Source organism: Mauremys mutica, chromosome 3 (genome assembly GCF_020497125.1).
Source record: "Mauremys mutica isolate MM-2020 ecotype Southern chromosome 3, ASM2049712v1, whole genome shotgun sequence".
NCBI lineage: Eukaryota > Metazoa > Chordata > Testudines > Geoemydidae > Mauremys > Mauremys mutica.
Window position 1 is genome coordinate 60482469 of NC_059074.1, and position 14402 is coordinate 60496870.

The 14402-nt window shown below is 38.6% G+C and overlaps 1 protein-coding gene across 10 annotated transcripts in view; it reads left to right on the forward strand.

Annotated features, from left to right (window-relative positions):
- Positions 1-14402, forward strand: part of SENP6 (SUMO specific peptidase 6) — a 187038-nt gene that overhangs the window by 74796 nt on the left and 97840 nt on the right. For 7 of the 10 annotated variants that reach the window (XM_045010858.1, XM_045010854.1, XM_045010861.1 and 4 more), the window contains 2 exons: positions 1276-1377; positions 13555-13575. The exons of 1 other annotated variant lie outside the window; for it this stretch is intronic. In XM_045010858.1, the coding sequence (XP_044866793.1) occupies positions 1276-1377; positions 13555-13575 (123 nt within the window). The remainder of the gene's footprint in view (positions 1-1275; positions 1378-13554; positions 13576-14402) is intronic. 2 more of the 10 variants (XM_045010855.1, XM_045010862.1) reach the window with 1 other exon arrangement.

Genomic DNA, 14402 nt, shown 5'->3' on the forward strand with positions numbered 1-14402 from the left:
TAAAGAGGGGGGAGAAAATACTAGAAAATATTATTCCATTATAAAATGTGGTGATTTTTCCCATATCATGAATGCCATGCTAAATTTTGGTAACTATATCTCCAAAAAAAATCATACCCAAGGTAGAAGGGCTCCAGAGATGAGCAAGTGATTAGTCAAGAAAAAACTTCCAAATGAGTGAGAGATTTGATTAGGACTGCTTTTAAAAATAAATAAATAAATAAATAAAGTAGGAAGAAACATCAGACTTAAAACAGTGGTTCTCAAACTTTTATACTGGTGACCCCTTTCACATAGCAAGCCCCTAAGTGTGACGACCCCCCCCATATAAATTAAAAACACTTGTTTGTATATGTAACAGTTAGAAACTCTGGAGGCAAAGTGGGACTTCGGGTGGAGGCTGACAGCATGCAACCCCCCCCCATATAATAATCTCACAACCCCCTGAGGGGTCCTGACCCCCAGTTTGAGAACCCCTGACTTAAAACAAAAACTAAAAAAAAACCCCAACAAAATCAAAGGTATGAATGAAAATGAAGGCAGCTAAATTAAAAGTAAAAGGAAATATTTTTTTCCCCAATGCCTAATTAACTTGGGGAACTCATGGCCACAAAATACTTTTGAAACCAAGAGCGTATTAGCATTGAATAAAGGCATATGTCAACATACCTTTTATTTTATAATATCTAATATCTTAGCCAGCCACAAGCTCCCTCAGGTTAGGAAGAAATGTTCCTTTTTGGCAGAATATTCTATAACGGTCCATTATGCAGATTGTCCCTTCCTTTAAAGAGTCTGGTACTGGCCAATGTCAACAATAAGATGCTGAGCTGTTTTGGTATGGCATTTATGCCCCTAAAGGCACAGAGGTAGACTTCAGCACAGCGAGGATTAGAACTAGACACATTGATTTCCGGTTCCGTGTACAGTACTTAATCTAGATGTTTTCTATTTTTTTGTTAGAAAATTTATAACATTTTCAAATTAGAGGTTTGTGACTGCAAAGGATTATAGAATATCATTGCAAAAGATTATAGCAGAGAGTCGCAACAAGAAACCATGTGTGGTTTATGGGCTTGCAAGTCAGGAGAGGCTGAGAATCCTCACTTCTGACTATGCTGCTGCTTTTATCATACCAATTTAGTTACATAATTTGAGTATTATATTATTTTAGTTACTGATTAGCTTCATGACATTTCTTGGCTTTTTTCATTGTTTCAGCAGTTTTGTTAATCTTGTAACTTTTGTTTACCTTTCTTTCTATAATATTTACAGTGAAAATTCCCAGAATATAACTTGTCCAGGAACCGTAGTGCACGGTAGACGTTTTCACCATGCTCATGCGCAGATACCAATAGTAAAAACAGCAGCCCAAAGGTAAGACTGAAGTAACCAAGTTGTGTCATTCTCGTGTCATCCCCTCACACTTTCCCACCTATGCATCTCATTTGTGGCAGTGGTTCAGAGTGCTACGTTGTTGGTTTTTTAAAAAAGAATTTTTATACTGTCTTGTCTTCCCATGGTTGAGATTCGTACATGGTAGTCTTCATAGTCCCGAAAACGTTTTAACGTAAAAAGGGATGTGTGACATGATAGTGCTTTCTGGATCCTTTAATATCTGCCTTCACTGAATTGTGAAAGTCTCCAAAAGCTTACCTTATTAACCTTCATTGTAAATGAACCCTTCACTTTTTAAAAAAAAAAGTTAGACGGCATTTTGTGGAATCTAATCTTTCAACCAGAAAGTAGTTAACAGTGAAGCTATTTTTTTTTAAAGGACATCAGAGCAGTTGTAAATAATGTACAATAGAATGTCACTTTAAAAAACCTCTTGTAATCGAACACTTTAACGGATAAAAATTCCAGTTTCTTCCCCCACTAGGTAACGATTCAGTAGTAAATGTGCTGAGATGTCATATTATTTACATTGCTTAAAAAATACAGCAGACTTAATTGTTCACTATGACATATAAGCCTTAAAAACAACAGCCATCAAAATAATAGGAAAAATACATGTCTTCAGTGGGACTGCTCATGAGCAAGGCTCTGCATGTGTTTGATTGCAGGAGTAGGGTCTTAGGGGATGAAAAGGGAAAGTATAAGTTAATGCAGTTAAATCTCTTACAAATTTTTGACCTTTAAAATTCAAATATTGAATTGAACATATGCATAGTGTGTTTTTGTTTGTTGGTAGTAGCACCCATTTTGCGTGGGTTGAACACTGTTAAAACAACCTTCCTAACCAGTAACTTTACCTTGTCTTTTTCATCTCTCCTTCCTCTCCCTCCTTTTTTAAAGTTGTGCTAACCACCAAAATCATTTTGTTGCAGGGAAGTGTCTGTGAGGAATCTCAAGGGATCTGCTAGGTCTGATATCTTAATAGTCTGTAACATAGTAAAAATCAAGTTTAATGAAAAATGTAGAAGTTAAATTAGGAAGATTTACAAACATCAGCGAGGATCAAGAGAGTGACTTACATTATAAACATGAGCAGAAAATAACTAAAAGAGGTTCAAGTTGGAAAAAAATGCAAACTAATAGTACTTCTAAAGGGAAAACATTGTATGGACCCTCAGGAGAAGTTAGAAATCTGGGAAGAAATGATAGCAATAGAAAAGGTGATATAGTCGATAGCAAGTCAGGCATGAATTTGCAAAGTGATAGCAGCACAAAACAAAAATATAACTTTTGGCTACGTAGGCAGAGGTCTCATGTCATAGACCTCATAGTCCCTCTGTATTCGGTCCTACTACAGGAGTAACAGGAATACTATGTTCAGGTCTGGGCTACTCAGTGCCATAAAGATATTGACTAACTGAAGAATGTTCAAAGAAAACATCAGAAGTTAGGGTGTTTAAAGAATTTTTGTCTTTATGAGTAAAGATGGAAAGAGCTAAATAATAGATCATGGTTAAGGGAATAAATGGTGTGGAATAATGTAGAAATTTGTAAGATGTAAACACTGAAAATGGTGAGGTATAACAAGGTGTAATGAGATGAAATTAAAGGAAGACACCTTAAATAGAATATTAGGGGTAAGCGTCTTATGAGATGTTTGGCTGGCATAGTCTAAGGAAAATGGTGGAAATCCTGTTGCTTGGGACACTTAAAACTCTGCTGGACCAAAACAAACAACCATAGTAAATGTACAATAGGGAAAAACCTTGTGTTGGCTGGGAGATGGAAGAAACCTATTAGGTTATCTAGTCCATCTCTAGATTCTAGTAGTACGTCAGAAAATTAAATAGTGGGGAATTGCTTTTATGAGGTCTTCCATGGTGATATTACTGTTGTATAATATGTTTTACATTCATCATGTATCGAAGTGCATGTACATACCACCTAAGTCACATCAGAAAAATGTGACCGACATCACTCCTTATTCCCTCTGGCAGGGCTGTCCCTAGGGGGGTGCAGGGCCCGGGATATTGGTGCCGAGTTTCTATCTGCTGGGGGGAGCTCCCCCCGGCTCCACCAAAGATCTGCCCCAACTCCACCCCTGCCCTGCCTCTTCCCTGCCCAGTTCTGTCCCCTTCCTGGAGAGCGTTGCGCCCTCGCTCCTCCCCCAGTATCTCCAGATGCTGTGAAACAGCTGGTCGGTGGTAGGCGCTGGGAGGGAGGATGGGAGAGGTGCTGATCGGCGAGGCCAACAGGAGGTCCTGGGAGGATTGGGGGGGCTCCTCCTCACCCCTGCTCGCTTACCTCCCACCTTACTTCCTGGCCCGCCTCCTCACTAAGTGTGTGTGTGTGTGTGTGGGGGGGGGGTGATGGTCACCCTGATTTGCCGTACCCTAGGGACGGCTCTGCCTTCCAATACTGGTGAACATCCTTGAGACCACCAGGGATACTCTATCATTGGAAATATTTAAATGAAAATTGCATGTTTTTCTAAAAGATGTGCCCTAATTCAAACAGGAATTCATTCAAGGTAATCATACGGATTGTGGTATATAGTTCAGGCTGAATCAGTGTTTCCTTCTGTCCTTATAATTAGTCCACCAGTGCACAGCATATATGCATTTTATGTCTATGCCATTTTATCTTTTGTTTTACAATTAATTAAAAAACAAACACCCCTGCCCCCCACAAAAAACCCAACATGCTCTTGAATATTTGAATGTGTTACAGAAATGTAAGAGTTAGAGGTGCTTTAAGAAGTTCTTCTGTCCGCCGTGTCTCCATTCCAATGCTATCATTTTATCTCTAAGTTTCACAGATTTACAATGTTGCCTTGTGAGTGCTTCCTTCCATAGCTGTCCTTATTCCTCTGTTGTTGTTCTGTGAATAATTCAGTTCACTTCTGATTGATGTGGTTGTCACACCCCTTTTTCCGTCCCATCTTGTTTGTTTTTCTTTTGCTCCCAACCCATGTATAACATGGCTGACTAAATGGTGTGATTAAGTAAGGCGACTAAGGAGTGTTTTTAAGGCAATGCCGCGCCATAGAGGCACCGCAATACAAGGGAAAGTTCTGTGGCTCTAATTTTGTGTTCCACACACTATTTCTGACCCCACTTGGAGTTGTATTGCTGAAGATCCTCCTCCCTACATCAATGCGCTGTCACAGGTCCTCTGTCCCCCTGGTACTAGCAGGCATGGCAATATAGGGGTCTGCTCCCCTCCTCTCTTCCACTCTCCTTAGAGGCACAAGTAGCAGAAGGGGGCTGGAGGAGCCTCCTCCAGTAATTAACCTAGAAATCAGGGTATGTCTGTTTATGTGGGTGGGTGGGCCAAGTCCACTTGACTTTTTTTTCCTGCCACGTGCAGTTTTCTGTTTGGGGATGGAGCAGTGGGAGAGGGGAACCCCCAGAGGTGCTGGTCTTAAAATGAATGCCCCACTGAGAGACATGGAGCAATTCAAAACACTCATGCTATTTCAGTTGGCTGAAGAAAGACAAAGATCAGTTAACTCAGGTCAGATTAATGAAAGCAGTGACGACATATCTACAAAAGTCACTAGAACATTTTTAAAAGTAAACAAGGACACGTCACAGTGTGCTTTCTTGGATTCTTTAGTATCCACCTTAATTTAATTGAGGTTTTCTAAAATATACCCTGTTAAACTTTAGGTCTGTGCCTAGGGATGGTTTCACAATATAGTGCGTATACTCTAATCCTGGTCCTGATGTGACATCAGACTTCTCATCCAATCTTATGTTGCCAACTACAGACATAGGTTGAAGCAAAATTAGCTCATTTGTATGTGCACTTTTGCAAAATTAATTGACACACCAGCAGATTAGCTATTTAAATAATTTTATTTTAGTGAGCTTTGATTTTTTTATGCATATCCAAAAATTATATTTCAAGTCAATTTCTTATTGGTGCTATTTGCCTTCACTTGTACTAAATAACAGGCAAATGATTGCAGGATGAAAATTGTTCGTTACAGCCAGGAAATAATGTCATACTTTCTTGAGTGATGATTGGCTCCAACATACTTTAATAACCATGTAACCTGACTGATTGATTTATCATTGGCATCTAAGGCTCGAATTTTCAAAGGAGCTTTAGGGTATGTCCACACTGCAAAAACAAAACAAAAAGCCCCTGAGGCATTGAGTCTCAGAACCTGGGTCAGTTGACTCTGGTTTGGACTGTGGAGCTAAGAATAGCAGTGTTAGCTATTCCAGCCTGGGTGGTGAAACCTGACATGAGGGAGGGTCTCAGAGTCCAGACTGGAGCCCAAGAGGGAGCGTTTACACTGCTATTTTTATCCCTGCCACCTGATCCCTGTGAGGTTGAGTCAATTGACCTGGCCTCTGAGACTCATCCCTGCAGGTGTTCTTGTTTTATAGTGTAGACCTACCCAAAGGACTAGTTTACACTAGAATAACTACAGTGAGACACTGATGTAGCTATGCCACTGTAGTGCTGCTGGTGCAGATGCTTTAATGCTCTCTACCATTGGCAAATTACTCCACCTGCGCAAGCGGCGGTAGCTGTGTTGGCAGGAGAGAGCTTCTCCTGCCCACATAGTGTTGTCCACACTGGCGCTTAGATCAGTGTAACTTTTGTCGCTTAGGAGGGTGGCTTTTCCACATCTCTGAGTGACTTAAATTATATCAAAGTGCTAACGTGTATAAGCTCTAAGAGTTAGATGCCCAGATCCCATTGATCGAGGTAAATAGTTTCACATAGGGCTTGTCTATACTTATGGCTAAATTGGCACTGCTGTGATCGATGCAGCAGTGTCAGTATATTAGGTCTGGTGAAGACCTGCTAAGTTGATGGGCGGGAGCTCACTCGTCGACTTCTGTACTCCAGCTCCCCAAGAAGTGTAAGGTCAGTTGGTGGCAGTACGTCTCCCCTCTACACAGCACGGTGTAGACACTGCTGTAAGTTGACCTAAGTTACGTTGACTTCAGTTACATAACTTACAGTAACTGAAGTCGAGTAACTTAGGTTGATTTACAGCTTCTACAAAATTGTTGATACTAAATCTTCACACCAACTTATCACACTAGCTACTCTTATGGCTAATCTACACTAAAACTGTGAGGGCTGGAGCATGTTCCAATGATCTGTGGGGATGGCACAGTCACAGTCTGATCAGCACTAGGAGCAATCAGAGTCTCAAGCATTCTCAGTGAGAATGAGATTTTGGCTGTTAATATCTAGCAAGTCTCGTCTGAGGATATGCAAACTATGATTTTTGTTTTCAAAGCCTTATTGGAAAAAAGTCTTACTGAAAAAAGGGAATGGCAAAAGGCACATCCTTGACACACAAGCTGTCCTACCAGATTTCAAGTCTCTGTTTTAGAGCTTGGGTTTGCGAAAGCTTTCCAAAGAAAAGGCTAACAATTTTTTTTAGCATCGAAAAAGAACTTATTTTTCCTTAGTCTCTTTTTTGGCTGGAGTGTTTTGGCAGAAATTTCCAAAAAAATTCATCCTGAGGCCGATAGCCAGCATGAAAAATGTATAATGGGCAGTGTTATCAGAGCCCCATCTATAATAAGAAAATTAGCACTATTCTAATGTTGGTTATATAGCTGCAACCAAAGAGCATCCTTCCTTTTGAGCTTATTTATGTACTAAATGTATTTTATGGTATGGTAACATATTTAACTACTACTTGCTATAAAATATATTTTTTTTTTGTTGCAACACATTTCTTTTACTTGCATGTATAGTGCTTATTGCAGTGATAGCTGAATTCAAATATAAACATAATAGAATAAATTTTTTTACATATAAGGTGGTGTTTCTGGTAGGAGTTTTTTGGCATATGAGTGGGTCTGATAGAACTGGTCACCAACTCTTTTCCTACTTTTACCAAGTTGGGTGCTCACCCCTTGACTTTGCAATTTGTGTGTGTGTATGTTATTTTTCCCTTGGTAAGAACCTACACAATAAACGAGGTATTGGAATTGCTCTTTTATGACCATAAATTCAGTCTAGTTGGTATTGCTGAAGCCTGTTGGGCTGATTTGCATAATTGGAATGTTGAAATCAATGGCTGTAACCTATTTAGGAAGGATTGAGAGGACCAAAGGATAATGGGAGAGGCACTTGGTTAAAATGCTATTACCTGTTTTGGAGTCGCTGATAACTTGGGGGAAAAAAAAATCTTGAACGCTTATGTATTAGTGTCCTCTCAGATAAAGCACAAGATGGGATATTGGTTGGTGTCTGCAACAGAACACCAAATCACACTAGGGAACAGGATGGCTGCTTCCTTACGCACCTATCTATAATGTGTAGGAAAAAAACCTGTGAGATTGAGGTACTTCAATTTGAGTGACACATCCTTTGAGGTGTTATGCTACCAGTACTAAAGCATCCTTGACTTTTCAAAACATTCTACATGACAGTTCCTAACTCAAGAAGTGTTGGAGCCAACAGGAGGGAATTTTTTATTAGACCATGTCCTAGCAGACAAAGAGGAACTGATCACAGAAATAAAAATTAAGGGTAGCTTATGTCTACACTACAATATTATGTTGACCTAAGTTACGTCGATGTTCAGCCAGCACAGTAATTAAATCACATGTCCACACTACGCTCCTTGCATCAGTATGTGTGTCCTCATCAAGAGCACTTTTACCTAGTTAACTGGCAGTGTGGGGAATTGTGGGATGGCTTCTGAAAGGCAGCAACAGTCGATGTAAGCAACACAGTGTCTGCACTGACACTGCATCTGCCTAACTACATTGATATTGACTCTACACCTTTTGTGGAGTTGGAATTATTAAATTAGTGTAGTGAGCGAGTTACATTGGCAGGAGTTAGTCTGTATCCGCAAAAAGAACAGGAGTACTTGTGGCACCTTAGAGACTAACACATTTATTTCAGCATGAGCTTTCGTGAGCTACAGCTCACTTCTTTGGATGCATAGAATGGAACACACAGACAGGAGATATTTATACATACAGAGAACATGAAAAGGTGGAAGTATGCATACCAACAGGAAGAGTTTAAACAGTTGAGATGAGCTATCATCAGCAGGAGAAAAAAACCTTTTGAAGTGATAATTAAGATGACCCATAGAAGATGTGAGGAGAACTTAACATAGGGAAATAGATTCAATTAGTGTAATGACCCAACCATTCCCAGTCTCTGTTTAAGCCTAACTTAATTGTATCTAATTTGCATATTAATTTGAGTTCAGCAGTCTCTCTTTGGAGTCTGTTCTTGAAGTTTTTTTGTTGCAAAATTGCCACCTTCAAGTCTGTCACTGAGTGGTTAGAGAGGTTGAAGTGTTCTCCCACTGGTTTTTGAATGTTATGATTCCTGATGTCAGATTTGTGTCCATTTATTCTTTTGCGTAGACACTGTCCGATTTGGCCAATGTACATGGCAGAGGGGCATTGCTGGCACATGATGGCATATATCATGTTGGTAGATGTGGAAGTGAACGAGCCCCTGATGGCGTGTCTGATGTGATTAGGTCCTATGATGGTGTCACTTGAATAGATATGTGGACAGAGCTGGCATCGGGCTTTGTTGCAAGGATAGGTTCCTGGGTTAGTGTTTATGTTGTATGGTGTGCGGTTGCTGGTGAGTATTGGCAGGAGTGACATTATAGATGCTTAAAGAATTAGGTCAACGTAAGCTGCCTTACGTTGACCTAACTGTAGTGTAGATGATGTCTCAGACTTGATCAGAGTTACCAATGTGCAAGAAGAATAAAGTTCAGACCAATAATACAGTAAAAGATTTGTTATCCGGCATGTTGGGGGAATAGGAGGTGCTGGTTAGTCAAAAATTCCAGCTAACTAAGAGTTATACTTACCAATGGAATACCAATTTTCAAAGAATTAGAATACAATAAAATGAATAAAGTTTAAAATAGTATACAGGTACTTACCAATCCAGTAGTAGTACTGCACTGGAGAGTGGTTGGTTTCTTGAAGCACTTCAGTGTATACAGGTAAATTTTTCTATACAGCAGGTTATCTAATGACACTACATACTATGGGCAGTGCATGGTGTACTCCCAGATCACTAAAAATACCCTTAACACTAAAACTATATTGAATATAATTTAATCTGATTCAGAAGGCACTTCAGGATCTTGCAGTGCCTCAGGGTCATCATTATCAACATCAATTATCATTGTAGATGTAGAAGTTTGGGATGAATCTGTAATGACCCTATGACACACCCTGGAAGCTGCTTTTTTTTAATAAATCCCTGATAACAGCATGCTAACTTGTCGTCTGCCTCTTTTGCACAAAAATAGAGTGCAGAATGTGCAATTGCATAACCTCCTGGGCAGTATACTAGTTACTAGAGTGAAGATTTGTATTGGGAGATATCAGAAATGCCAGTTAATAGAGCTTTCTGGTTGATAAAGTGCTGGATAACACAGGGGTGTGTGTGTGTGTGTACACACACCAGCTGCTTTATCAAGACCAATTTCACAACGCTGAAAACAATTATGAGCCAAATCATCTGGGAGGAAGAATTTAATCAGAAAAAAATATGAATGATTGGGTATCACTTAAGAACACCTTACTAGATGTCCAAAAAAGCCACAGCCAAGGAAGAAGGATGAGCTGGTTAAACAATCAACTTGTTTTAGAGGGGAAGTGAAGACAGCTATAAAATAAATAAATATAACCAAATGGAAGAAAGGGGAAGTTGACAGTAATGCATACGAATAAAAAGTTATGAACTATAGAAGAGTGATGAGACTCAAGGAGAAATCTAGGGCCTGCAGGCCCTAAAGACATCAAAGTGTTTTAAAAATTATATTAGGAACAAAGACTCCTGGCACTGATATTGGTCCATTAGTAGATGGAAATTACCATATTATCAATTATAATGCAGAAAAGGTAGACGTGTTCAATACATATTTCTGTTCTGAATTTGGGGTGATAGTCTCATCATATGCTCTTTCCTTCAGAAATACTAGGGGAATGGATGTTAAACAGAAGCTAATAAGGACATATGTTTTTAAATCAGCTGATCCAGATAACTTTTATCCAAGGGTTTCAAAAGAGCTGGCAGAGGAGCTTACTGGATAGTTAAGGTTGTTTTCAGTAAGTCTTGAAACACTGGGGAAAGTCCAGAAGTATTATCTGGCATGTTGCACATTAGCTTTCTTCCAATCTTTAAAAAGGGTTGATGGGATGACATGGGTAATTCATAGGGCTGTCAACCGGATATGGATCCTGGGAAAGACAATGGAGTTGCTGATAGAGGACTTGTTTAATAAAGAACTAAAGGAGTTTGGGTGATAAAGATAATAGTGTTGATGTTATATGCTTATACTTCTTTCTGTAAGGCATTTTACTTTGCACTGCTTGACAGTTTGATTAAAAGTAGAACAGTATAAATTTAATATGACACACATTTTAGAAACTGGCAAAGTGATTGGTCTCAATGTAATTGTAAACAGGAAATTGTAATCAAGCAGGTGTTTTCCCAGTGGAGTCCCACAGGGATTGGTTCTTGACCCTACATTATTTAACATTTTTTATCAATAACCTGGAAGAAAACAAAACTATCACTGATAAAATTTGCAGATGAGACAGTCTTTGGGGAGTGGTAAATAATGAAGAGGACAGGTCACTGCTTCAGAGCGATCTGGCTTGCTTGGAAACTGGGTGCAAGCAAACAATATAAGCATTGATATGGCTAAATATAAATGTATTATATCTAGTAACAAAGCAGATAGGCCATGTTTACAGGATGGAGGACTCTATCCTGGGAAGCAGTGATTCTAAAAAAGATTTGGAGATCGTGGTGGATGATCATCTGAACATGAGCGCCCAGTGTGATGCTGTGGGCAAAAGAGCTAATGAGATCCTGGAATGTATAAACAGAATCTCTGTACTAGGAGAAGATAGGTTATTCTGTCTCTATATTTGGCACTGGAATGACTACTGCTGGAACACTGTGCCCATTTTTGGTGCCCCAATTCAAGAAGGCCGATAAATTGGAGAGGGTTCAGAGAAGAGCCCCAAGACTGATTAAAGTATTAGAAAACATGCCTATAGTGATAGACTCAAGAAGCTCAATCTAGTCTGACTAAAAGGTGATTTGATTGCAGTCTATATGTATCTACATGGAGAACAAATATTTAACAATGGATTCTTCAATCCAGCAGAGAGGGGCATAAAACAATTGAATGGCTGGAAGATGAAGCTAGACAAATTCACATTGGAAATAGATTTTTTACAGTGAGAGTGATTACCATTTGAACAATTTACCAGGGGTCATAGTGTATTCTCCATCACTACCAATTTTTAGATCAGAATTGGGTGTGTTTCTAAAAGATAAGCTCTAAAAGTTTTTTGGTGGAAATTCTATGACCTGTGTTAAACTAGTCTGACCTCCTGTATATCAGAATGGTTCCTTCTGACCACTGTCCTCTCTTATTCTAGTTTTGCCATACATGTAGCCAAATAGTATGTGCATGTGCCAGATTAAGGTCCTTAGTGCCTAATTTACAATACAAAATGTGATTCAAGTAAAACAGCAATGGGAACTTGAAAGTAAACCTCATGACATCCCTAGGTTGTATAATTTCCTAGTAGAATTCCCTAGCTTGTCATTTCTGAAGACTTAAAAATATAAGTCTAGATTGGATCATAAGTAGAACTAGTTCTGTGGTTCATTTCAGCTGTGTTCTCGTGCTACTATTATTTCAAATAATGAACACCACTGAATTTTGAACCATTTTGGCAGATTCTTCTGAGATTCAGGATTGGAATAGCATGTATATGGTACATGTCTCAACCAGATTTTATTGCATGAGCTTAATGGGATAATTACTTAAGGCAGTGCCTGTGTTGATGCTTGTCTGTGTTCTGGAATCTCTCTCTCCTGAAGTGTACAAAATCAAAGTTATCTTTTATTCCTTTTTTTCTTTAGGCATGTTACACTAAAAAGATATATAATAGGCAAACGAAGCATTATTACACATTCAGGAAGATTTCTTCTGTCCTTACATATGTGGCATTCTGGGTTCTGAGTTAATATGAAGGATTATGGGAAGTGGGTGGGACAATATGATTACAGACAACACCCTGGTGAAAAGCTCCGTACACTCCGCATTGCTGGTGACTGAAAAGTAGGGGTGGAAGGAAAAAAGAGTGCTCTCTCAAGGCAATATCTTAGACTGTGCTTTGGGGCCCCTACTTTGCATATCAACCTTGTGTACTAAGGGTCTCACTTCCAGAAGTTTTGAGTACCTGCAGCTCCGATTAGCTTTAAATAAAACACTTCTGAAAATAAGACCATAAGGCAGTAAAACAACTGTGGCTGGCCTGTGCCTGCTGATTCAGGCTTGCAGGGCTTGGGTTAAGGGGCTGTTTAACTTCCTGGCTTGGACTACAGCCTGAGATCTGGGACCATCCCACTTTGTAGGGACCTAGAGCCTGAACAGCTACACTGCAATTAAACAGCCCTTTGGTCTGAGCCCCATGAGTAAGAGTCAGCGGGTTTTTAATTGCAGTGCAGACATACCCTGAGTGTCTGATATATTTGGAGCTTCTTGTCAGCCCCGGCTTCTGGATATGAGGAGAGCTGTTCTGTGTCTTTCCTCTCTCAAGTATCTGGTTGCATGTGGACTCTAGAAAATATGTAACTTTAATTTTTTTCCCACTTGTGAATAAGACATTTTCTCAATCTAAATATTTATTTAAAAATATTTTGAATAGTTAGGATTGGATTGCTGCATAAAAATGCAAATGGTACACCGTATACTTTTGTTTTCCGTGGTGGTCCAGTGGGGTTAGAACAAAGTTCTGTCTTAATTCATAACTTTGTATTCTGTCATGCTATCTACAATGGAGTGATTTAAAGCAGATTGCCCGTCTTTTTAATCCAATTCAATGAGATTGAACAGGGTGCATGTCAGTGTAAAATTTTGCCCACTGACTTCTGCTAGTTTGAGGGATAAAGTTAGTTATGTTTGTATTTACTGCTGTAAAAAATATTGACTGCATTTTAAACTTTTCTAATTAAAAGTACTGCAACATGAGTTCAAGAGGTGACCAATTGGTAGTAGTTTATATTTGATGATGATTAAAACTTGAGTGATGTGCAACAAATGTGGGGCTTTGCATCTTATGTTTTTTCTCTTTTTTTCATATTTTTAAGCAATCTGGACCGAAAGGAAAGGTAAGTTTAATATTGATGAAATGAGCATGGCAATAAGAAAGTTAACTTAATGATTACCCTATCAATGCTAGTTAAAGAATAATGCATAAAATTGTGGTCAGTTCTGCTGCCTGTGAGCTATTTTATGAAAAGAACATGGAATACAAGAAGTACCTTTCATATGCAGCTATAGCCACTGATTGCCTTTTTAATGTGGACAATGTACTGGGTACATTGGCATACAGAAACATGCGTATATACAGATAAAATATACAGAAACAAAGATTGACGTCAGTTTTCTGTGGAAACTTGTACGTTAATTTTAAGTGTTTTGATATTTCTGGAGAGCTATTGCTATCTGGTTTCTAACAGTGTTAATAAGCTATTGTTTAGTTTTCTAACAATCTTGTAGCTTTGAATAATTGAATTTCTTTCTAAATATAGTCATTAATTAAATATACAAATTATAACAATTAACCAAAACACAGAGCAAAGAAAAAAAATCTCTTAACTGATTTGGTGCTGTTGTTTCATGTATTTGTGTGGAAACACTAAACTTTTCCATGTCTCACATTTCATGTCACTTGGAAAATGCTGGTTTCTGTTAATATTCTTGTATGTAGTTTAAGTATACAAATAAATGTAAATATTTTGTTCATTTTTAATACGTTATTAAAACCAACCCGTTATTAATCTGATGTCATTTATTCCACAAGAAAGTAATTCTTTTCTGTTATGTGGCAGTATAAGCTTGATATTAACGTTAAATTATGATTAAACTGTACATTTAATATTGAACTAAAACTGAAAATAATTTACATAACTGTTTAAAGTACCTTTCTTTGGAA